General features: G+C 42.4%; 1 protein-coding gene across 1 annotated transcript in view; it reads left to right on the forward strand.

Annotated features, from left to right (window-relative positions):
- The first annotated feature begins 648 nt into the window (after positions 1-648).
- CC2D2A (coiled-coil and C2 domain containing 2A) overlaps positions 649-25019 on the forward strand; it is a 123264-nt gene continuing 98893 nt past the window's right edge. Inside the window, exons 1-4 of the mRNA XM_045550400.1 lie at positions 649-798; positions 6245-6305; positions 8778-8861; positions 10708-10831. Of these exons, the coding sequence (XP_045406356.1) occupies positions 6267-6305; positions 8778-8861; positions 10708-10831 (247 nt within the window). The 5' untranslated portion in view covers positions 649-798; positions 6245-6266. The remainder of the gene's footprint in view (positions 799-6244; positions 6306-8777; positions 8862-10707; positions 10832-25019) is intronic.

Raw genomic sequence — 25019 nt, forward strand, 5'->3', positions numbered from 1 at the left:
CCTTAATATTTTGTAATAAAAATGGAATATAGAAAATAAGAAAATATAGTCAGTGCACACACACACACTCACTAGTATACTTAGAGTGTGGCTTCCTTTGGTTCACTCATTTCATTACTCTTTCATCTGCTTTACCTTTTCTCTCATTATCTTTGCTTTTTTGAGCCATAACATTCATATTCCCTTTCAGTAATTGTAGTGGGATTCAGAGAAAAAGCAGAGACTAACCTTGTCCATTCAATCCTCCAAACTGAACTGGAAAACACTCCAGGGCAACATTTGCTGGTGCCCTGAGGCACCGCCACAGAGCCTTAACTGCTGCCAATTTAGACAACTTCACCATGTAGTGAAGAACTTTTACAACTCCAAATTGCCCCGCATCTGAGCGCCACCAGGAATGCAGGAGTGCATGACAACCCCATGACCTAAGGGAGGGTATGGCTTTTAGAGTTTGACCTAATTTCTACCCAGCTTTCCCAAGGTGATTTCTCTTTGTTGTTCTCCTATAGGGTGTGCACCTCTGCTTACCCAGGGTGCTTGTATCTCACCACTAGAAGTAACCTGCCACTTTAAAAGAAAAAAAAAGCCACTGAGTGACCTTCCTTAGGAACGGGTTGCTAAGCTGGTGTTTTTGCTCTGGGACATGGCTGCTGCTTCCCGGGGAGGAGCTCAGGGGCGTCCCCAACACTCAGCACTTCCCTTCGGACCCTCGGAGAAGATTCAGCAGCACGACCAGCCCTTTCCACTGCCATCCCGGAAAGCAGAATCTGCAAAGTGCCTTTTGTAAAGTTTCTGAAGGTAAATCAGTCCTTAATGGGACCAGGGCTGCAGCAGTGGTTTCCTGTTTTCAGTTGCCGGCTGGGAGTTCAGCCTCTCCATGAGACTGGATTTCATGAATTGTAAATGTGGGGGTTGGAGATTCTCATCATTATTTACATTTTTGCTTTCTGGAATGGGAACGTAGACCGTTACTTGGTGGCTTTGATTTGAGCTGCTGTCTGGTGTCTGGTTTCCAGGAAATATCAGTCCGGTACATCCTCTCTGACCACAGTGTGTGAAACATTTGTTCCATGTTGCATTTCTGGGCCTTTTAATTCAAACTGGTTCAGGGGAGAAAGTACTAGTTACTACAAGCTTCACTTTTCTTGGCATTAGATACAAAGAGAGATTAACCACAGGTCTGAGACTTGCTTTGCTTTCCAAAAAACTTTAAGAAAATCTAACTGGCTGCAACTTAAACTGATTGTTTCCCTTCACTGCAGAGGTGCTATGAAAAGCTAATAAAGTGTAATAGGAAATATATGCCTCCTATTGCATTTTCATACAGCCATTTTTGCAAATAAATTCAGTGCCAGCATGAAACATTTCTCTCTCTCTCTCCCTCTCTCTCTTTCTCTCTCTCTGTCTATATGTGTGTATATGTGTGCATGTGTGTGTATCCTGGAGTTCATTTATAGAGTCATTCATTCAAACATGTATCGAGCATCAACAATGCACAGGAACATATTCAAGTTTAGAGTATACAATAATGAATTAGACCAGGTCAGAAGCTCAGAGTTTGCTGGAGAGACAGACCTATAAACAGATGATAACAGTACAATGAGCTAAGTGTCATAAGAGATTTATTTAAAAAAAAAAAACCCACTCAGAGCACAGCAGGACTACTTCCAGGGAAGGGCTTCCAGCACTTACTACATCATGTAAATACATTGGCCATATGTCACATAGCACAGCTCAAATATGGTTTTCATGTGTACTCTTGGAGGGCAATATATATCAAGCTGACTAAATGATTCAATAAAGCTATTTGTCACTAACCTTATGCTAAGGAAAGCTGCAGCTGGAATAACTTGTGGAACAGGATAATGAATCCAAAAGGGTGTATATGGAACATCCCCAGGTTTCCGAGGTCCAGGATGGGACCATAAATGCTCCCAGGGTGCAAAAGAGCAAATACTCACGGGTGTGAAGGCAGGAGGGTTCAGAAGCACTACAAATGGGAGCAGCAAGGCAACTATTCCAGGCTGGCTGGAAGGAGGGGAGAGGGCACAGGGCTATCATCGCCAGAGGTTGCAGGCTAGAACTGAGGGGACAGGGCTTGAACATCACCTAAGTTCTTCCTCATTATTCCTCTTCTTTCCCGCCAGCTCTTTTTCCTCCTCAGTCCTTTCTTCCACTTTCCCTCTCTGCTTTCATCTTTTCTTAATATTAACACCTACCAGTATTAACAGTGTGGTCCATGCTATGCATTTCACTACACCCATCCTATCATTTGTCCCTTATAAATAATCACCCTTCAAGGTAGGAAGTCTGATTGAAATTTTACAGAAATGTGTCTCAGAGAGGGGAGGGCATGGATCCTGTATCACACAGCTGATAACTGGAGCTGGAATTTGAACCCGGTTCCATGTAACTTTTGGCAAAGTCCTCACTCTTTCTTTAAACCCTTGTTTTCACTGTTCTGGAGTAACACATGGATATCATATTATTAATATTTTTTAAATAGCCAAAGTGGAGGTGTATTCTATACAATGCAGCCTTCATTCCTGTTTCACTACACCCTGGAGAATTCATCACAGGGTCCAATAGATATGGCTCTGATTTGCTAATGACCCTTAGCAATAGTCCATTTGTTCAGATGAAGGTATCAGTACTTTCCTTGAAAAATATGTTTACTTTTCTACACTGAGTTAAATAAATCTTGACTTAACACAGCCTAAGCCCTTTCTCAGGGGGGCAATGCTTTGCAGCTTTCAATTGCAAATATTTCCAGAATAGTGGGCTGACAGAGAGTAGTTACTGATGTCACTGCGAAAGCAAGAGTAAATGTTGAGATGAAGGGGCAGACTGGAGTGGAGGCAGACTCTAGAATCACAAAGTCTTGGGGTCACGTTCTAAATGTGACATTTAATAATAGCTATGACCTTAGACAAATCATGTAACCTGTCAGAGCCTCAGTTTCCTCACGTACAAATTGAAGCAGGTACTACTAAGCCAGAAGTGTTATTGTGAGGACGAAAGAAAGCATATATAGAGAGATAGCACAAAATAAGTGTGCAGTAAACCATAGCTATTTTAATGTTATCAATAGGAATATATTAGCAAGTGCTCAGTGAGTATGATGATGACAACCTGCATATTAAAGTTGGTAGGATTGATTTACCTTTTCTTAGCAACAGTGTTTATAGAAAAATAAAGTTCGGTGTCATTTGATTTCCTTAGAAACTCATTTAAAGGTAATGATCAGAGAAGAATGAAAAGCAAAGAAAATAACACCAATTGGGTGTCGGACAGAGGTGGGGGCTGGGGGGAAGGGATGGGTGTATACCTACTTGATGAGTGCGATGCGCACTGTCTGGGGAATGGACACGCTTGAAGTTCTGACTGGGGGGGATGGGGGAGGGGATGGGTGTATACCTACTTGATGAGTGCGATGCGCACTGTCTAGGGAATGGACACGCTTGAAGCTCAGACTAGGGGGGATGGGGGGGATGGGCAATATATATAACCTGAACTTTTGTACCCCCATAATGAGCTGAAATAAAAAAAAATAATAAAAAAAGTCATTTTAAATGTTCTAAAAAAAATAAAAATAAAAAAATAAAAAATTAAGGAAACAACCTTACTAAAGGGGCTCAAGGAAAAAGGAAAAAAAAAGAAAAGAACCCTGTGACATTTTTCATTTACTATTTCTACTTTTTTCTCTTATATATAGTATTTTTTTAATTTATAGAGAACCCATTATAGTTTTAGTTACTAAAATATTTCACAGCTCTTTCTTTCCAGTTCATAATGACCAGAGTTGCTTATTAGACAGCTTTTGTGTCCTTTTGCATTTTATTTTTATGACCTGCCTCCTCATTCACTCTAGGTTACCTTCTCACCTCTCTATTTTCTTAGCTGCTTTTATTGTTTCCCTTCCTCTGTTTTTTTGTACCCTGGGAGGAAACGTGTTTGGGAGACAATAGAATTTCAGGTGCTTTATTTCTCCTTAACATGCTAATTCCCCAGTAGGGTCAGCGAAACCTTGAGCACCTCGGATGAGCTGCTTACAGGACCTGACAAAGTCCCAGTTAAGACTTAGATTCCATGGATATTAGGAAGGGCTTGTGATTGGTCAGCCCGGTGCCTGTTGTTTCTCTACATGTTCTCCCATTTAATCTTCACAGCAGCCTAAAAAGGACAATGGAGCTGTAAAGAGTCCTAGAATGTGGCCATGGAGATGCAAGCAATAAAAGCAGTGGCTTAGTCATTCATTTGACAAATATATACTGTGTGAATTGTGTGCCATAGTCCTAGGCTCTGGGGGTAAATAATAAACAAAATAATGTTCCTGCCCTCTTATAGCTGTATTCTAATGAGGATAGGCACATTAACAAGTAAGTATATATGTTGAGTGATGATAAGTACTGTGAAAAAATAAATCATTGTAAGCTAGTAGGGAGTTCCAGGTGGGTGCTGGGAGGAGGATGTCACTGTACTGTGAATGGTCAGGGAAGAGCTCTCTGATAAAATGAAATTTCAGGACAGACATGAAGGGAGTGAGAAAGAGAGAGCCATGCTGCTATCTTGGGGAAAACAGTTCTAGGCAGAAGGAACAGCAAGTGCAAAGGCCCTGAGACAAGAGGACTCAAGTGCAAATCATGCCGGGCCTTGTATGCCTTTGAAAGGATTTTGGATTTTACTATGTTGACAAAGGGAAGTCATTTGAGGATTTTGAGGGGAAGAATATCAGGATGTCACTCAAATTTTCAACAATCCACTCTGACTTCAATACAGTAGGTGAGTAATGTGGGAATCTGAGAAATTAGGAGGCTCTTTCAATAGTCTTCATGAGAGAAGATGAAGTTTGACCAGGGTGATAATGGTGGAAGGGCTTAGAAGTGATTGAATCCTGAATATAATCTGAAGCCAAAGCTGGCAGGACTTCTGAGGGATTGGGTGTGGTGTGACAGGTGAGAGTGAGAGAGGAGTTAAGAAATACTGCAAGGTTTCAGGCCTGAGCAGAATGGATTTCTGTTTACTGCAACAGGGAGATCGCACCACAAGCAGGCTGAGGGGTAAACGCAAACAGCTTCATTTGGGGCATGCTAAGCCAAGTGAAGGTGTCTGTCAGGCGATTACATATTTGAGTCTGGAGTTCTGGGGAGATGTAAATTTGGCAAGTATCAGGATACAGATAGTTTTTAAAGCCAAGAGACATGAGGAGATGGCCAGAGAAGTGGGTATAGGCAGAGCTGAGCCCCAGAACACTCCAATGTTTTGTGTTCTGAGCAATGAAGAGAAACCAACAGAGGGAGTTGATAAGGAACAGTCAGTCAGTAGGAGGAAAACCAGGAAAGAACTTACCCCAGAAGCCAAGTGAAGAAAATATCTCAAAAGGAAGTGACAGGTCACTTTCATCACTAAATGCCTCTGACAGGGTCAAGAAAGATGAGGATTGAGAATTGATCACTGGATGTGGCAATGAGGGGGCATTGGAGATACTGGCAAGAGCAGCTTCAGGGCATGCTAGACTGCCCCCCCTCAAAAAAAAAAAAAGATTGGAGAGAGAGGGAATGTTTTTGAGAGGTTTCTGTAAAGGTTGAAAAATTGAGCAACAGCTAGAAGGAGAAGTCAAGGGAGGGCTTTTTAAAAGGAAGGAACAAATTACAGCACTTTTTACACTCATAGGAATGAGCCAATAGAGCGGGAAGAAATGATTATCCAAGCAAAAGGGTGTGGGGATTGTCGGGGTCAAAGTCCTGGAGGAGGGGACAGTGATGCAGCCCAGTGCACAGCAGAGGGTGGGGGGTCAGATGGGACCAGGGGTGATTTGCAGCAGTAGGTGGAAGCCGAGGGGGTGACATGACTCAGTGAGATGGGATAGAGTAGCACGTGGAAGCCCTCTCTGTTCTCTTCTCTTTATTCAGTGAAATGAGAGCCAGGGTCAAGGGCACAGAGTCAGGAGGGGCAGGAGGGGAGAGGAGAAGCTGTGAAAGAGTCCTTCCAACGAGGGTCACCCTACTCCAAGGACACAGTGAAGCCAGGGTTCTGCAGACAGAGGGGTCTGGCATCCTTCCTTTTTCTGCTGATGCTTAGATTTCCCCCAGTCCCGGGGTCTGCAGGTATTCCTGGGGCATGGAAAGTCTACTCAGAGCAAACACTTCCCTCACATCAAGGCCAGCTTCATATATACCCACGGTGAGAAGAACGACATTTCATTGATTTCAAAATGCCTGACTTCTTCATTGTTCTTTTTCAGTCAGGGATCCATCGCAGCCAAAATGAACCCCAGGGAAGAGAAAGTAAAAATAATCACAGAGGTAAGTGGCAGCTTAGCTGCTCCTCGGGATGTGTTTGTGCGTGCGTGCTCATGTTTAACACGTGTTTGTGGGCAAGGTGGGCTGGCAACAAGCATTTATTGCTCATGTTAAGAGGAAAAACTTTAGACAAATTAAATTCAACAAAGTTTAATCGGGCAAAGAACGATTTGTGAATTGGACAGCCGTCGGAACCAGAAGAGGTTCAGAGAGCTCTGCTCTGCAGCGTCTAGGGATGGAGAATGGAAGTGAGGTTCAGAAACAGCTTGATTGGTTACAGTCAGTGTTGCTGTATTTGAACATAACCTGATGACTTGACCACGTATAGCTGATTGACACTCAGCTGCTGTGATAAGCTGAGATGCAGCTATGTGTTATGAAAGCATACCCCTAAGTTAAGCTTTCAGTTAGTCTCCTAAGCTAGGTTGCAGTTTGTTGTGCAAGGACTCAAAGAAGAGCCGCATCCTTGGGTGAAGTTTAGTTTAACTGCATACGTACCTATGAAATGCACATGGAAGGTGCTATGTCAGGCATGGTGGGGGGTGGGGAGGAGGGTGTATGGTGAGGGAAATGCAACCTTGCAGGCACTCCAAGATCTTACCTCTACCTGAATGCTCTGAAGCTGTTCTGTCACCATTTCATGAATTCCAACACATGGTAGCTCTAAGTTACCACCTATAACTGGGCCCAGCTCTGCCTGAAGCACACTGAGTTCTAAAGAAATTCAGAATGAAGGTAACCATTGTACATCATAACTGCTGATAAAATCCTCTGTCCGTGGAGTCCTGCTATTTCTAACTCACTGTGGACAAAAATTCATAAAAGCAATGCCCAAACCAGAGAAGAGAGGCTGTCTACAATTCGGAGACCGAAGACCACTGAATAGAAGAGAGACTTCTCCCTAGGCTCAAGGGTTCACCAGCTTGAGACCACAGAGGCAGAAATGGAGACAGAAATAGAGATGATATGCTGCTTCCGATGTAGTGCTTCAAAAAGCCTGAGGGAACTTGTTATAAAAACCCTGCAGATTAGCTTTAAGCAAGATACCAAGTACTGACAAACCACATACATCTTTATGTGCTTATTCATTCATGCAGCAGATATGTTTGGTGCCTCCAGTCCCTGAACAAAACCCTGTGCCCTCATGGAATTTACATTCTATCTGATTGGAATTCCTACGGGAGGGGTTTCCTATTGTTCAAGGATCAAAACGTTACTGGAAAGCAAAAGATGACCTAGATTTCTCATAAGTCCATTCTAAGCCAATAAAAACTTAGAATTGAATTAAGAACCATACATACACATACTTGCACACCTCAGTATTTTTGTCATCTTGTAGCCTAGATTGGTGAATCCCTGAGCTAAGAACACTCCCAATCTGGGAGACCCTGAAGAAGGCCAGAACGAAGATGGTGCTTCTACTCAGAGGATGAGCCGAGAGGTCGGGCCACACGCACCAAGGAAAAGCCCAAACCAAGCCCACACACTGGTTGGGACCTCAGTTCCCTGCTCTGTAATTGAACTTCATGTCTTCCCTAACCCCAATGGCTAAGGGGAGTAAGGAGTAGCTACAGTCTGGTCCAACAACCTGCATGACATTTCTTTGAAAGCTTGTATCTTTAAAATCCATGCTTTGTGTTCCAACTTAGTTTCAGTATAAAAACAAAAAATTCCCAATTTTAAGGGGGAAGAAAACAGTCTAATAAATTTGCTGTGGCAGGGAGAGGTTCTGTGTTTATTTTGCAATTTCTTACTCACCCTGAGGCACTTGCACCCCAATTATAAAATTCTAGAGCTAGAAGATTTTAGAGCTTGAAGACTTTAGAGCTTTCAGCTCTAACATCTTATGACTAAAACATTAGAAAATGCAATGTTGAAAAAGAAAATGAAATTTGCACTGTTAAAGGATTATTTCCTTTCCAAAAAGATCTGTTAGCATTTCCTTTAAGTTGAAACTATTATGGTGATTTAACATGCGTCATCTTTATCCCTTACTTGCTGGTAAGGCCATGAAGCACAAAACCCTAACTTGTGGAATTCCAACTATGATTCTGGTGACTGTCCTGGGTTATGGTCCTCCATCTGATTGCAGAATCACTTGTTAGTCATTTTTTCTTAGACTGTGACTTTTGAGAGCAGAGGAGCATGTGGTATTCATCTCTGTGTCCCCAGGGCCTGGAACACAGTAAGTGCTCAATAAATGTCGTATGCATGAACCAGGACCTAAAACAAAGGCAGCTCCAACATCATCTCATTTGTGATGTTTCAGTTTGGATACAACTTTTCAAGAACATGTCTGTTTTGAGAAGAATGGGTGGTGACGGCTGCTTAGATTGCATTCATGGTCTGTCACTCATGCTCTGTGAGTGGGTGGAGGCCCAGGGTCAAGATAGTGATTTTAATTTGATACCTAAAAGTCATACCCCTCTTCCTCTCTTAAAAGTCTCTCCCTCTTCCATTTGCCTTTTAACAAAGGAGTTCATTGAAAATGATGAGGATGCAAATGTGGGAAAGCGGAAGAAGAATTCAAAGGTGCAAAGACAGCCAAGAAAGAAACAGGTAGGAAGTGACAAGAACTGTGTCTGTGTATTGTGTCATTGATCAACAACTGCCTGCACTTGGGACCACACAGAAACCACCAAGGGAAGGTCCTTCCTGTAGGTACTAACTTTGGGCCTGCTCTGGAGGCAGGGAAGCGGATGGATGGTCCAGAGTGTAGGACTCTGGTGTGGGGGCTCAGAGATTATCCTCACAGTAAGGCTGGGGTCCATGCTTGGAGCAATTTTTGTCTAAGTTTTCTCCTGTTTCCCCGAGAGAGTTCTCACTGAAGGCCATGAATTAAAGCAGGCAGTAGATGGCAGTACAGGATTACAAATCTTGGAGAACTACCTCCCTTTCCAGCTCCAAGCCTGAATTCCGCCTTAGTCTAAGCCAGAGGCCGGCTCCTCCCCGCCTCCCTGCAGGAGTTCCCCTCTAGGTTGGGAGCATCTCACGTGGGGAAAGGTAACCCTTTTCCAGGTAAGTCAATTCCCTTCGTGAGGAGATGTTATCCTCTGAGAAGGGAGGCAGGGAAGCGGCTACTGTGGACGGGCAATTTGCTTGGAACACTCGACATGCCAGCAGGAAAGAGGAGCGTGGGAAGCGCCATTTTGAGCCAGCAGTCACGTGAAGGGGCTGTCTGCAGAGAGGGGTGGCCAGAGGAGGAGGGGAGGGAGCCGGGAGGGAGAGTCCAGTGAGGGGGAACCTCCCTCCCAGCTCCCCCCTTGCCCAGCACACTCCCGTTAGGGTGGGCCAGGCAGAGGAGTGGCCTTCAGCCTTTCCTGCAGGCTGGGATGGAGCTGCCCAGGGGCTGGAGGGGCACTGCCCGGCCACGTGGGCCAGGCTTTCCTGCCCTTCTTGGAGCTGGAGAGAGTCCCACAGCCAGACGCAATCCTGACGCTTTAACCCCTTCCCGCAGGGTCAGTATGGGGCTCTGCAACCCAGGGCAAGGGACCACTGAGGCAGCAGATGAAAAGGGTCAACCCCAGAGCTGTAAAGTGACAGGCACAGGGTGCAGCAGGTGACCAGGGCTTAGACTGAACAGGAAGGAAGGGGAGAAGGGAGTAGAATAGCTCTCAATCGCTGAGCACTGAGGGGCCAGGCTTGGAATTTCACAGGCATCATCTCTATTGGCACGTGGCAAGAAACCTAGTTCAGCCTTTTTTAACCCCAGCTGCAATTCAGAATCACCCAGGGAATACTTAAAGACAACTTTAATAAGGTACACCCCAGGCCAGCCATTTAAATCAGGATCCTGTGCTTTGCACAATGCCTCGTATATAGAGGCATCTCGGTGAACCAGCTCTTTTTATTTTCCTTCTCTTCCAGGTGAGAAAGCAGTGTGTAAGGAAGTTAAATAACTTGCACAAAGTCCCACAGTCAGAGTGAGTTTGGAGGCAAGCCCCACAGGCATCCAGCCAACTTGGTTTACTTGTTTCCTCCTCTGAGAGTTTGGGGAAGGAACCACTACGGGCTATTCTTGGGGGCACCCAAAGGGTGGACTCGATATTTGCCCTGGATCATCCAGTGACACTTTTACGCTGCTGTTCCCAAACTACTTGGAGTTGGGGACAGATTGTTTGATTATGATTTTCCTCTTTCCCTTTCCTCCAAATTTCTGTAGAGCTCTATACATTTTACCTAGAAAACCTGAAAATCATCATGTCGTTTGGGGATGCTTTGAGAAACTTCCTGAAGAAACTTGGCATCACATCTTTGGGGAGTGCCCACGGTGCCTCGGGTGACAGGGACTACAGATCTGGGTAGTACTTGGGCCGTCCCCTCATTGGGGACCCCGCATCCCAACAAAGGAACTGAGTCCACTAAAGCCCTGTGAGTCTCTGAACCTCTGACCTTCTGCCCACAGCCGCCAACCACTGGCCCCGACAAAATGGTGTCCGAAGAATCCCACCCTGGCAACCAGCAGGAGCCAGCGCAGGACGAGCCCCAGACTTGCCTCCTGAGCGTGACAGCCCGGCGGGGCCCATGCAGTAAGTGTCACTTTTCGATTCAGCTGTTGCTTATGAACTGCCTGCTGTGAGCTCAGCTCTGAGCAATATGAGGGGGTGTTGTGGGATTTTCCATGCCTGGCCACGGCTGCTCCACCCTACTTTACCGCGACTCTGCTGGTGCTGTTCCAGGTTAGTGTCTGCCTGGGACACAGGACACACAGCTTCAGGATATGTTTCCATAACCAGGTAAATTAGGAAACATTCATTGGAATAGAAATTAAATAAGTGGAAATCCAAAGGAGGATGACGTATTTAGGGAAGACATGTCAACCAAGTGGGGCTTGAATCGGATGTTTGGAAGAAAAGAGGGAGGTTCCTGAGGCTCTTGGTGACTTGCCCTTGAGGACATGTACACGTCTCCCCAAAACACACTCCCTTCCCCCTTCCAAGACCCTTGGTCTATATATTACACCGTTTACTCTTCCTGGCTTCGGGAACGTCATTAATCCATCTGGTGAACATCATTAATTATCTGCTCAGTGTAGGGAACTAAGGACAGCTGACTTGTTTTTCGTAAAAACTAGATTAGACAGGAGGAGAGGTGTTACACTTTTCAACTGTTACGTAAGTGTTACACTGTTGTCACACTATTGCCCTGTGGCAGAGCTGGGGAATAAAGTAACTGTTGGAAATTAGAGGACTTGGGAAGACGGCTGATTCTTAGATTGGAAAAACGTGGGTCCAATCTAAGAGCAATGATACGATGAGAGCTGTTACGAATTAGTAAAAACAGAACCAAAATTTATCTCATAAGTCTGTTTCTTTTTCTAAGTGGTCAAAATTATTTATTATTTAAGATTACAACTTGTCAGCTCGGGCTGCCATAACAAGATAGCACAGACTGGGTGGCTCAAACAACAATATATTTATTTTTCTCATAGTCCTGGAGGCTGGAAGTCTGAGGTTAGGGTGCCGCACGGCCAGTTTCCAGCAAAGCCTTTCTTCCTGGCTTGTTGGTAGCTACCGTCTTGCTGTGTGCTCTTGTTTGTGCATGTGTTGGGTGAAGGGGTGGCTCTGGTGTCTCTTCTTACAAGGACATTAATTCTAATCTTGTCAGGGCTCCACCCTTAAGATCTCACCTGACCTTAATGACCTCCTATAGGCCCGGTCTTCAAATATAGTCACGTTAGGGGTTAGGGCTTCAACATATAAATTTGGAGGGGGAAACACAATTCAGTCCTTAAAACAACCACTGGATATTTAATTATGTATTTTGAAATCAAGGGAGAAAAATGTCAGAGGAAGTGGCCAGTAATAAAGGCTCTGTGGCATGCAAAACGGATTATTTATCTCTAAAATGGGAAAAATATTGTCCACTATGCCCATGGGGGTGATTGTGAGGATTAATTCAAAATATATGTGTGGAAGTGTTTTAAATATTACAAAGCATTCGATAAATGCACAATAACCAAGGTGTCTGAAAGTGAGATAAGAGACCTAATCTATGCATTAGTCAAAAAGAAAAAAGGCAGCATTATTTCTGACTTGGAGAAGGGGGAGGTATGGAGTAGACACAAGGCTGAGACTTGCCTGCTTGAGCCAGGTCGTGCCCAGTCCATATCTGGGCAGCCCTGCCAGGAGCTGAAAGCAGCTGCTGATTTGGCAGCACTGGTGGACCAAAGTGTAGGGAAAACATCCCTAGGAGTGAGGGGTGGAGTGTCTCAGGATAGGGAGCCTGTGTGGCCAGGCATCAGTCAGAAACGAGAAGTCAAAACCAGCAGAAAGTCAGAGTCTCAGAGTCAAGATAGCAGAAGAGGTATTTGTTACAATAGGTCAACACACTTTAGAGCAGGGGATAGACAAGCAACAGGGATCAATGAGTGCTGGGAGAAACCTGGTGAACTGTGGAGCTGCCCTAGGCAAGGCAAGCATAGCTGGGGAGGTGACAGAGGAACAGAGCTCAGCAGTGTGTAGGAGTCTCCATGGGAGAGAGTTGGGTGAAGAGCACCCCAGAGGAAGGCTTGGAAACACACAAATGTGTATGCAGAAAACACTAGTGGGTCAAGGGCAAGGTGGAAGCAGCAATATGTTTTATGAGCTAGGCTTGGACATCACATGCCAGTGCTATTTGTTAGAAGCATGTCCCTAAATCCAACACACATTTAAGGGCTCCATCTTTTGAAGGAAGGAGTGTCAAAGAATTTGTGGATATATTGTCAAGCTATCACATTAATCTTTCTTTAAAACTCTTTTTTATCTCACTTTTCTACTCAGAACTCTGTAATAAGCATTACATAACATCCACATTGTCTAATTTTTCTGGGCTCTAAGGCCCTATGCAATTTTGCGCCTTCCCATTGGATCTTCCACTCTTCCCCAACCTGCCCTGCTTTGGTGGACTCCTCACTGGCCTCTGAATGCCTCCTGACCATCTGACATCCCTGGGCTTTGGTTCCCACTTAAAAAAAGTTCTCCACCTCTTTATTAAGCTTGTGACTGAAAGACAATCAGGTTGTAGCGGTTAAGACCGTGGGCTTTGGCATCAGACACGTGTGGGTACCGGTCTCTACCTGTCTTACTCCCTTAGGCAAGTTCCCCAACCTCCCTAAACTTCAGTTTGCTTATTTGTCAAATGAGGACAAGAATAGAATGCCTCCATACTACCACAGAGTTTATACTCCAGTTGGGGAAGGGATGGGGGGTGGGGAGAGAATACAAATGAAGCAAACAGGATAAATATACAGTAGGGCAGGTGTGAGAAGTGCTATAGAGAGAGGTAAAGAAGGAGCTGAACAGGACTGCAGCGAGAGTGAGAGGAAGGGGCACTACTTATAAAAGGAAATGAGAGATGTCCGAGGGGACAATGTTTCAGGCAGTGGCCTTAAAGCAGGAATGTGCTTGGTATGTTTAAGGAACAGCCAGGAGGCTAGGGCCATTGAAAGAGAGTGTGCTAGGAGGAAGAGGAAGGATGTGAGATCAGAAGGGAAGAGGGGAATTGTGCCCAGCCTCATGGGCCCTTAGACCTTCAATTCCAGTGAGATGAGCATTACTGGAGGGCTCAATCCCAAGACCGATATGAGACTAAGGCTGAAGGCTTCTGTGCTAAGCGTAGACTTTGGAAGGAACAAGGACAGAAGCACAGAGACCAGCTAGAGGCCAACAGCAAAAATCCAGGTGGGAAATGGTGGGGAATGGAATTGGGGTGGTAGTGGAGCTGGTGGAAAGAAGTAGTGAGAATCCGGGTATTTGGAAGGTAGAGTTACCAGGGGTTATTGCTGGATTAACAAGAGCTGTGAAAGTAGGGAGGGTAACTCCATGGTTTTTGACTTGAGCACCTGGGAAAATGGACTTGCCATTTGCAGAGAAGGGAAAGTTGGCAGAAAGGACAGGTTTGGGGGTAGAAATCAAGAATGGGCATGCAAAGTTTGAGATGTCTGTTGGATATCCAGGCGGACATGGATCTGTGGATATAAGGATCTGTGGTCAGGGAGAGGTAGAGGCTAGAGAGGGCCTAAGCTTCTTTCTAGAATAGCCCTTTCCCACCCCATCACGTGGACTCTCACCTGGTTCTGATTGCTCACTAGAATGGAAGCTGCCTGAGAGTAGGTGTTTGTCTACTGTTCGTTGCTGATTCCCCACTGCAGTGTTTGGGGCTCAATAAGCATTTGTTGGACAGCTCTGCCCTGGGCATAGCACAAATGCTACAGGAGGTTTCCTGGCTGCATAGGCTTGGTAGCCCTCTGGGAGAATCAGCTGGTCACAGAGGTGGTCACAGGGAAGCCAGAGGGGCCAAGTGATGCGAGTGTCCTCTGCAGCACCCTCCACGTTTTTGCTCTGCTAGGCAGTAAGAGGAATGAGGATTAGGGGATGTTGTTCTATAGTGAGATCAGGTAGACAGGCTGATTTTTGGAGGAAGGAATTTTCATCATTCAAGCTCATTATCTCCTCAGCCCCACCCTCCCTTTTCCCCCAACAAAACAGGAAACAAAACTGTATTTCCTCTGCTAACAACTCTTCAGCCCATTTATTGAGGCTTTGCATGTGTGGTTATCAAAACAGTTTTTGAGGCCAGGCGCGATGGCTCACGCCTGTGATCCTAGCACTCTGGGAGGCCAAGGTGGGAGGATCGCTCGAGGTCAGGAGTTCGAGACCAGCCTGAGCAAGAGCAAGACCCCATCTCTACTAAAAATAGAAAGAAATTATATGGACAATTAAAAAAATATATAGAAACAATTAGCCAGGCATGGTTGTGCATGCCTGTAGTCCCAGCTACTCGGGAGGCTGAGGCAGGAGGATCACTTGAGCCCAAGAGTTTGAGGTTGCTGTGAGCTAGGCCGACACCAGGGCACTCTAGCCCAGGCAACAGAGTGAGACTCTGTCTCAAAAAACCAAAAAAACAAAAAAAAAATTGTTTTTGAAAGTCCTAAAATAAATCAAAGGTCACCAGCAGGAGTGACAAGTCTTTATGATCCTAAATTTAATGCCCTTATGGGCCCCTTCTTTTTAACTATGAAAATTGAAACATTCCCAGAAGTAAAGTCCAGTGACTGCCATCAACAGATTCAACTGTTAATGAGATTTTGCCACATTTGCTTCATCTATCCCTTTTCTCTTTTTCTTTTTTATCTTTGCCAGAATATATATTTTTTAATTGTGTTAAAAAATATAACATTTACCTTCTTTACCATTTTTAATGTACAAGTTGATAGAGTTAACTATATTCACATTGTTGTGCAATGGAAGTCCAGAACTTTTTCGGCTTGTAAATCTGAACCTCTGTACCCATTAAACACTAACCCCCATTTCCCTGTCCCCACAGTCCCTGGCACCCCCCATTGTACTTCCTCTTTCTATGGATTTGACTACATTAGATACCTCATAGAAGTGGAATCATAGAGTATCTTTTTGTGACTAGCTAATCGCTTAGCACAATGTCCTCAGGGTTCATCCCTTATTGTAGCATGTGAAAGGATTACCTTCCTCTTTAAGGCTGAATCATATCCCAATTTATGTATATATAGGACTACATTTTCTTTCTCCATTCATCCACCCATATACATCTGGGCTGCTTCCACCTCTTAGTTATTGCAAATAATACAGCTATAAATATGGGTGTGCAAATGTATCTTTGAGTGCCTCTTTTCAATACTTTTGGGTATATGCCCAGAAGTAGGATTGCTAGATCATATGGTAATTCTATTAATATTTTTAATTTTTTGAGAAACCACCATACTGTTTTTCATAGCAGTTGCAATATTTTACCACCAACAGTATACAATTTTCACTTTCTCCACATCCTTGCCAACACTTGTTATTTTCTGGTTTTTTTTTGTTTTTTTTTTTTTTGTTTTTAATATAGTAGCCATCTTAACTGGTGTAAGGTGATATCTCATTGTGGTTTTGATTTGCATTTCCCTAATGATTACTGATATTGAGCATCTTTTTCACATGCTTGTTGATCATTATATAATCTTTGGAGAAATGTCTGTTCAAGTTTTTTGCCTATTTTTAATAGAGCTGTTTATTTTTTGTTGTTGTTGAGTTGTAGTTCTTTATATATTCTGGATAATAACCCCTTGTCAGACATGTGATTTGCAAATATTTTCTCCCATTCTATAAATTGGGGTAATTGGGATCTCCATCACCTTAAACATTTATAATTTTTTGTGCTTGGAACATTCTAATTCCACTCTTCTAGTTACTTTGAAATGTACAATAAATTATTGTTAACTATAGTTGCCCTATTGTGTTAACAAACACTAGGTCTTATCGATCCTACCTAACTGTATATCATTGTACCTATTAAACATCATCTCTTTCCCCCCCACCCCACCCTCACCCCCCAAATATCCTTCCAATCCTCTGGTAACCATCATTCTCTTCTCTGTCTCCATGAGATCAATTTCTTTAGCTCTCACATATAAGTGAGAACATGCGATATTTGTCTTTCTGGGCCTGGCTTATTACACTTAACATAATATCCACCAGTTTTATCCTTGTTGTTGCAAATAACAGAATTTTGTTCTTTTTATGGCTAAATAATATTCCACTGTGTATATATACCACATTTTCTTTATCCATTCTTTCATTGGTGGACATTTAGTTTGATTCCATATCTTGACTATTGTGAATACTGTGGCAATAAACATGGGAGTGTAGCCTTCTCTTCAATGTACTGATTTACTTCCTTTTGGATATATACCCAGCAGTGGGATTGCTGGATCATAGGGTATTTCCAGTTTTAGTTTTTTTGAGGAACCTTTATACTATTTTCCACAGTGGCTGGAAATTTACATTCCCACCAACAGTGTACGAGCATTCTCCTTTCAACATATCTTCACTAGCATCTATTACTTTTCAACTTTTTGATGAAAGAGTGAGGTAATATCTCATAGTGCTTTGGGTTTGCATTTCTCTAGTGGTTAATGATGAAGATTTTCTCATTCACCTCTTGGCCATTTATATGTCTTCTTCTTTTGAGAAATGTCTATTCAGATGTTTTGCCCATTTTTTAATTAAGTTTTTGTTTCTTTGTTTTTGCTATTGAGTTGTTTGAGTTCTTTATATATTCTGGTTATCAATTCCCTATCAGTTGAATATTTACAGTTAGTTTCTCCCCTTCCATAGGCTGTCTCTTCACTTTGTTGAGTGTTCCCTTTGCTGTGCAGAAGCTTTTTACCCTGATGTGGACCCATTGGTCCATTTTTGGATACAGGCCTTGGTTGCCTGTGCTTTTGAGGTCTACTCAAGAAATTCTTTGCTCAGACCAATGTCCTGGGGTGTTTCCCCAATGTTTTCTTAGAGTCATAGTTTCACAGTTTCAGGTCTTACATTTAAATTTTTAATCCATTTTGATTTGATTTTTGTATATGGCAAGAGATAATGGTCTAGTTTCATTCTTCTGCATGTGTATATCAAGTAGTCCTAGCACAACATATTGAAGGGACTATACTCAGTTTATGTTCTTGGCACCTTTTGCAAAAGTTAGTTGACTGTAAATGTGCAGATTTATTTCTGGGTTCCCTAGTTTGCTCCATTTTGTCTGTTTTTGTGCCATTATCATGCTGTTTTGGTTATTATAGCTTTGTAGTATAATTCAAAGTCAGATAATGTGATGCCTTGGACTTTGTTCTTTTTCTCAGGATTGCTTTGGCATTAGTCTTTCATGGTTCCACATAAATCTCATGATATTTTTTTTATTTATGTGAAGAATGTCTTTGGTATTTTGATGGGGATTGCATTGGATCTGTACATTGCTTTGGGTAATATAGACATTTTAACAATATTGATTTTTACAATCCATGAGCATTGTTTTCATTGTAGACATCTTTTACTTCTCTGATTATTTGTGGGCCTTTTATTTTATTTGTAACTATTATAAATGGGATTACTTTTTTTATTTCTTTTTCAGGTTGTTTGCTGTTTGAAATATAGAAATGTTAATGTTCCTTATGTTGATTTTTTTATCCTGCAACTTTACTGAATTCATTTATCAGTTCTAATAGATTTTTGGTGGAATCTTTAGATTTTTCTAAATATAAGATCATATTATCTACAAACAAGGATACTTTGACGTCTTCCTTTCCAATTTGGATACCTTTATTTCTTTCTCTTATCTAATTGCTCTGGCTAGGACTTATAGAACTATGTTGAATAAAAGTGGTGAAAGTGGACATACTTATCTTGTCCCAGTTCTTAGAGGAAAAGATTTCAGTTTTTCCCTGTTCAGTATGATACTAGCTTTGTTTTTGTTGTCTATGACCTTTATCATATTGGAGGTATGTTCCTTCTATATCAAGTTTGTTGAGAGTTTTTATCATGAAGGGATGTTGAATTCTAATGCTTTTGACATCTATTGAAATGATCACATGGTTTTTGTCCTTCATTCTGTTGATGTGATGTATCACATTCATAGATTTGTGTCTGTTGAACCATACTTGCATCCCTGGGATGAATCCCACTTGATCATGATAAATATCCTTTTTAATGTGTTGTTGAATTCAGTTTGCTAGTATTTTGTTGAGGATATTTGCATCTATGTTCTTCAGAGATCTTGGCCTGTAGTTTTCTTTTTCTGTTGTGTCTTTGTCTGGTTTTGGTATCAGGGTGATACAGACCTTGTAGAATGAGTTTGGGAGTATCCCCTCCTCCTAGATTTTTTGGAATAGTTTAAGCAGAACTGGTATTAGTTCTTCATTGAATGCTTGGTAGAATTCAGTAGTGAAGCCATCTGGTCCTCAGTGTCCATGAGGCTTGCAAATAACATAACCAATTATTTTAAGCTGATGGCAACTTAACTCTGGTCACAATGAAAAGGAAAAAAAAAAGAAAAAGAAAATTTTAAAACTCTATACTTTTACTTATTTTTTATATTGCATATTTTTTACAAATATTATAGTTATTATTTTTGATAGGTTTGTTTTTTAGTCTTCATGCTCAAGATATGAGTGGTTTACACACTACAATTACAATGTTAGAGTATTCTGTATTTGTCTGTGTACTTTTAGCAGTGAGTTTTATATTTTTAAATGATTTTTCGCTGCTCATTAGCATCCATTTCTTTTAGATTGAAGAACTCCCTTTAACATACCTTGTAAGTCAAGCCTGGTGTTTGTCTGAGCATCTTTCTCCTTTAGAGTTGAAAGATAACTTTGCTGGATATCGTATTCTGGGTTTCAAGTTTTTTTCTTTCAGTACTTTGTATATGTCATGCCTTTCCCTCCTGGCCTGTAAGTTTTCACTAAGAAGTCTGCTGCCAGACATATTGGAGCTATTTCATATGTTACTCACTTTTTTTTCTCTCTCTCTTTTCTTTCTTTTAGGATCTTTCCTGTGTCTTTGACCTTTAAGAGTTAGATTATTATATCTCTCGAGGTAGTCTTATTTGGGTTGAATCTGCTTGGTGTCCTTTGACCTTCTTGTATCTGAATATCTATCTTTCTCTAGGTTTGGAAAGTTTTCTGTTATTATTTCTTCTAATAAACTTTCTACCCTGATCTCTTTCTCTACACTCTCTTTAAGGCCAATAACTCTTATATTTGCCCTTTTGAGGCTATATTCTAGATCTTGTAAGCATGCCTCATTCTTTTTTTTTTCTCTTCTCCTCTGACTGTATTTTCATATAGCCTGTCTTCAACCTCACTAATTCTTTCTTCTGCTTTATCATTCTGCTGTTGAAAGACTCTGATGCATTTTTCAGTTTGTCATTTAAATATTTTATCTCCAGAATTTCTGCTTGATTTTTTAAAATTGCTACTTCAATGTTCATGTTAAATTTCTCTGAAAACAACTCTGAACTCCTTCTCTGTGTCATCTTGAAGTTCGTTGAGCTTCCTATTTTGAATTCCCTGTATCAGAGGGCACAATTCCTCATTGCTCCAGGATAGGTCACTGGTGCATTGTTTAACCTGTTTGATGAAGTCATGTTTTCCTGTGTGTTCTTGATGCTTACGGATGTTCATTGACGTCTGGGCAACAAAGAGTTTGTACTTATTTCAATCTTTGCAGTCTAGGCTTGTTTGTACCTGCCCTTCTTCACAGGACTTTCTAAGAATTTAAAAGGAATTGAGTGTTACCTAAGTACGTGGTCACTGCAGCCACTTCAGCACTAAGGGGTGCCCTGAGGCCAGAAATGCTGCAAGTCTTGCAGACTCCTAGGTTCATAGCCTTGGTGAACTTGGAAAAGATAACGAAGAATTCCCTGAGTTCTCAGCTGAAGTCTCTCACCCTCTCCTAAATAGGAGTCTCTTTCCATGATGGCCTGCCTAGAGTTTAGGGGACAGTGATGCAGGCACTCTGTGGCCACTACAGCTGACACTACACTGGGTCACACCTGATGCCCACAGGTTCCCAGAGAAGCACAGGACTGGGGCTTGCCCAAGGCCCATGGCCCCTACTGCCTGGCTGCCACTGATGTTTATTCAACGCCCAAGACCACTTTTAGCCAGCAGGTGTGAATCCTGCCAGGACTGGTCCATCCCACCAAGGCAGTAGATTCCCTTCTGGTCCATACAGGAGCAAAGGCCTGGAATCAGAGGCTTCAGGAATCTGACTATTTTACTGTGGCTGAGATGGTACCCAAGTTACAAGACAAAGTCGTCTGTACCCTTCCCTCTGCTTCCCCCTGTTGAAGAAGTCTCACCCACACTGCACTGCCCGGAGTTGGGAGAGGGGTGATGGAGGTACTCCCATGGCCACTGCAGCTGGTGTCACGCGGGGTCACACCCTAAGCCCACTGGCTCTGAGAGCAGCGCAGCACCAGGGATTGCCCAAGGACTGCAGAAACTGTGGCCTGACTGCCACTGAAATTTATTCTGTGCTCCAGGCCACTTTAGTCAGCTGGTGGTGAAGCCAGCCAGGACTCAGTTTCCTCCCCACAAGGGACACGATTCCTCTCTGGCCTAGGGTTCATAAACGCTCCCTCCATGGGCACCAGCAGAATTCTGCCCAGTATTATGTTCTGCTGTGACAGAGCAGCACTGAGTTCCAGTGCAAAGTTCTTCATTTGCTTTGTTTTCCCTCTCCCAAGCACACAGATTCTCCCTCCAGGCCGGCTGCCTGGGGCTGGGGAGGGGTGATGTAGGCAGTGTTGGACTGTTCTTTCCACCCTCTTCAATGCCTCTTTCCTTGTTATTATGTTAAAACTAGTTACCATGATCACTCACCTGATTTTTTTTGCTTCTTATAAAGGTGTTTTCTTGTGCGAATAATTGCTGAACTTGTTATCTCTGTAGGAAGGGTGATCATACACAAGTTTTTCAGTTTGATGTAGCCTCACTTGTCTATTCTTGCTCTTGTTGCCTGTGCTTTTGGTGTCATTTCCAAGAAATCATGGCAAAATTCAATGTCAGGAAGGTTTTCTCTTAAGTTTTCTTCTAGGAATTTTATAGTTTTAGGTCTCGTGTGTAGATCTCTAATCCATTTTGAGATAATTTTTTTCGTATGTGGTGTAAGGTAAGGGCCCAACTTCATTTTTTTGCATGTAGATATTCAGTTTTCCCAAGACTATTTGTTGAAGACTGTCCTTTCCCCGTTGAGTGGTCTTTGTACCCCTGCTGAAGATCATTTGATCGTATACCCAAGGGTTTATTTCTGGGCTCTCTATTCTATTTCATTGGTCTCTATGTCTGTCTTTATGCTAGTACCACTCTATTTTGATTACTGTGGCTTTATAATATGTTTTGAAATCAAAAAAATGTGAAACCACCAACTATCTTCTTTTTCAAAATTTTTTTAGTTATTCAGGGTTCCTTGATATTCCTTAAGAATTTTAAGATTGATTTTTCTATTTCTGCCCAAAAAAAAAATGTCATGAGAATTTTGATACAGATTCCAATGAATCTATAGATTATCTGGGGTAGTATTGATATTTGAACAATAAAGTCTTCTCATCTATAAACACAGGATATCTTTCCATTTATTTGTGTCTTTAATTTGTTTTAGCAATTTTTTAATTTTTGGTGTACAAGTCTTTTGCCTCTTTGGTTAAGTTTATTCCTAAGCATTTTATTCTTTTTGATGGAATTGTTTTCTTGATTTCATTTTTGGATTGTTTGTTGTTAGTGTATACAAATGCAACTTATTTTTATGTGTTGATTTTGTATCCTATAACTTTACTAAATTCTTGATTAGTTCAAATGGTGTTTTGTGGGATCTTTAGGGTTTTTTATATGTAAGATCATGTCATCTGTGAGCAAAGACAGTTTTTCTTCTTCCTTTTCACTTTGAATGGCCTCTCTTGGCAGGCTTAGTTGCAAACATGAAAGTCTTCCCTTAACAAAAAAGGGGCAGGGTGTGCAAGGGTGGTTCAACATATGAAGATCCATCAATGTAATACACCACATTAAAAGAATGAAGGACAAAAACTACATGATCTTCCCAATTGATGTAAATTTTTTTGGTCCTAATTGCTCTAAGACTTTCAATATTCTGGTTTTTTTCAGGGGTTGGATGCTTGTTGGAGTTTTTGGTTTTCTTTGAGACAGGGCCTCACTCTGTTGCCCAGGCTAGAGTGCAGTGGTGTCATCATAGCTCACTGCAACCTCAAACTCCTGGGGTCAAAAGATCCTCCTGTTTCAGCCTCCTGAGAAGCTGGGACTATAGGCATGTGCCACCATGCCCGGCTAATTTTTTCTTTTTCTTTTTTTTTTTTTTAATTTTTTGTAGAGACGAGGACTCGCTATTGCCCAGGCTTCAATACTCTGGTGAATAGAAGTGGCAAGAATAGGCATCCTTGCCTTGTTCCTAATCTTAGAGAGAAAAAGCTTTCAGTTTTTCACCATTGAGTATGATGTTGGCTTTTATGGGCTTTTCATATTGCCTTTATTGTGTTCAGGCAGTTTCCTTCTATTCCTAGTTTATTGAGTGTTTTTTATCATGAAAGGGTGTTGAATTCTGTCAAATGCTTTTTCTGCATCAATTGGGAAGCTCATGTGGTTTTTGTCCTTCATTCTTTTAATGTTGTGTATTATATTGATCAATCTTCACATGCTGAATCACGCTTGTACCCCCCACCCCTTTTTAAATGTGAAGAGAAGAGTTGCATGTTTACAACAGAGCCTTCCAGGGCAGGCCTATTAACCTGGGCTGGAGCTAATACTCTGTGTAAATGGGCCCTGAGGCTCCCGCTCATGGCCAACTCATAAACACTGCTCACCTACATCTTCCAAGGCAAAACCTCAGATTCAGTGGTCTCCTCATCCCTAACAAGAAAGTTTGTGCTCGTGGATTGATGCCAAGAAAGCTATGGGACTTTTTAAGATCATATTCCATTTTATTTTTCTTCTCCAAGCACTTATTGGTTGACCTGAGGCTTTTACCCTCCAGAAAGAGAGAGACAGAGAAAGAGAGAGAGAGGGAGGAGACAGACAAATGATAAATCTGACAACTTTGAATTCTGAGAACTTAAGACCTGCAAGTAGGCAGGAATCATGCTAAGGTCTTTGCATGCCTTATATTATTTAATTTTCAAAATACTACTATTATCAGGCATTGTTTTATAGGTTAGGGGACTAAGGCTCAGCGAAAACCAATAGCCAGAAGTGGTAGGACCAAAATTCCAAACTCCAATCTATTGACCTCCAGGACCCATGTTCTTAATTGTTGCACTATAGTGTCATTGTACACCCACAAACTTAACCCTATTTGATCTTTGGAGCTAACGATTCACATGGCAATGCTACAAAACAGCCAGCAGTGTCAACAGGGGCTCCAGGGACCCACTGAAGACTTTTAATATGGGGCATAAAACCATCAAGATCCTCAAGAAGAATCTTGAGTCTTCACAAGATTGTCAGTCAGGCTGTGTCTCATTCATTTCTAAAATGATTGGCCCTCAGGAGATCACCCACCTTTCCATCATCCTAGAATTACCCATTCCCTATTTGGAGTTTTTGTTTATTTCTTTGTCTTATCCTAGCTGCTGATCTTTCAGAAATCAGTATACACCTTTGGAAAGCATAACCCATTTGCAAAGCATCCCCTATCCCCCTACTCTGTGCTCCCACGGCCCTAGTACCTGTATTAGTGTCCGGAGGCATCTTTTCATTGTCACGCAGCCTCCCCTCCTCCACCAGACTAGAAGTCCTTGAGGGCAGAGACTGACTTTCCACTCTGCTTAGCACAGTGCTGGTATGCAGGGGGCACTGGCTAATGTTTGCTGAGTGAACAGCATCTCCAGGTAGCCTCTCTGCTTCTTTTCCTCCATGCCTTGCTCTGGCTTAGGGATGCCTGCTTACTGTCCGACCACCATGCCCACCGTAACTTTTTACTTCCCAAACCTTTTTAGGGTCAGTGCTACCAGCCCAGCTCCTCACCTTACACCTATGACCTTCTGCCACACTGTAACCTTCCTACAAGGCTCCAAGTGTTGACGAGGTCACACTGCATTCAGAGACTCAGAGCCCAGCACCCCAGACCATACGGCCTCCCCCGCTGCACTGGTCACATCCCAGAAGTGCCACCTCCCTGATGCGCAGCAGTGCAAAGCCACACAGCGAAAGCTCTGACTTCTAATTTGCTGCTCAAACATATATGTAGTCATAACATTCCAAGTAAAGAAAGTATTTCACTGAACGTGGACTAGTTCCAAACCAAATAAACATCTAGTTTAAGAGTACACACATTATCCCCCCATGGATTCCATCGCGCACCATCTCTTAAGGGAGTTACTATCAAATGTTAAGTAGTTTCTTATGAACATAAATTTCTTCATTACTAACATCTGTTT

The sequence above is a fragment of the Lemur catta genome, chromosome 4 (genome assembly GCF_020740605.2).
Source record: "Lemur catta isolate mLemCat1 chromosome 4, mLemCat1.pri, whole genome shotgun sequence".
Classification (NCBI taxonomy): domain Eukaryota; kingdom Metazoa; phylum Chordata; class Mammalia; order Primates; family Lemuridae; genus Lemur; species Lemur catta.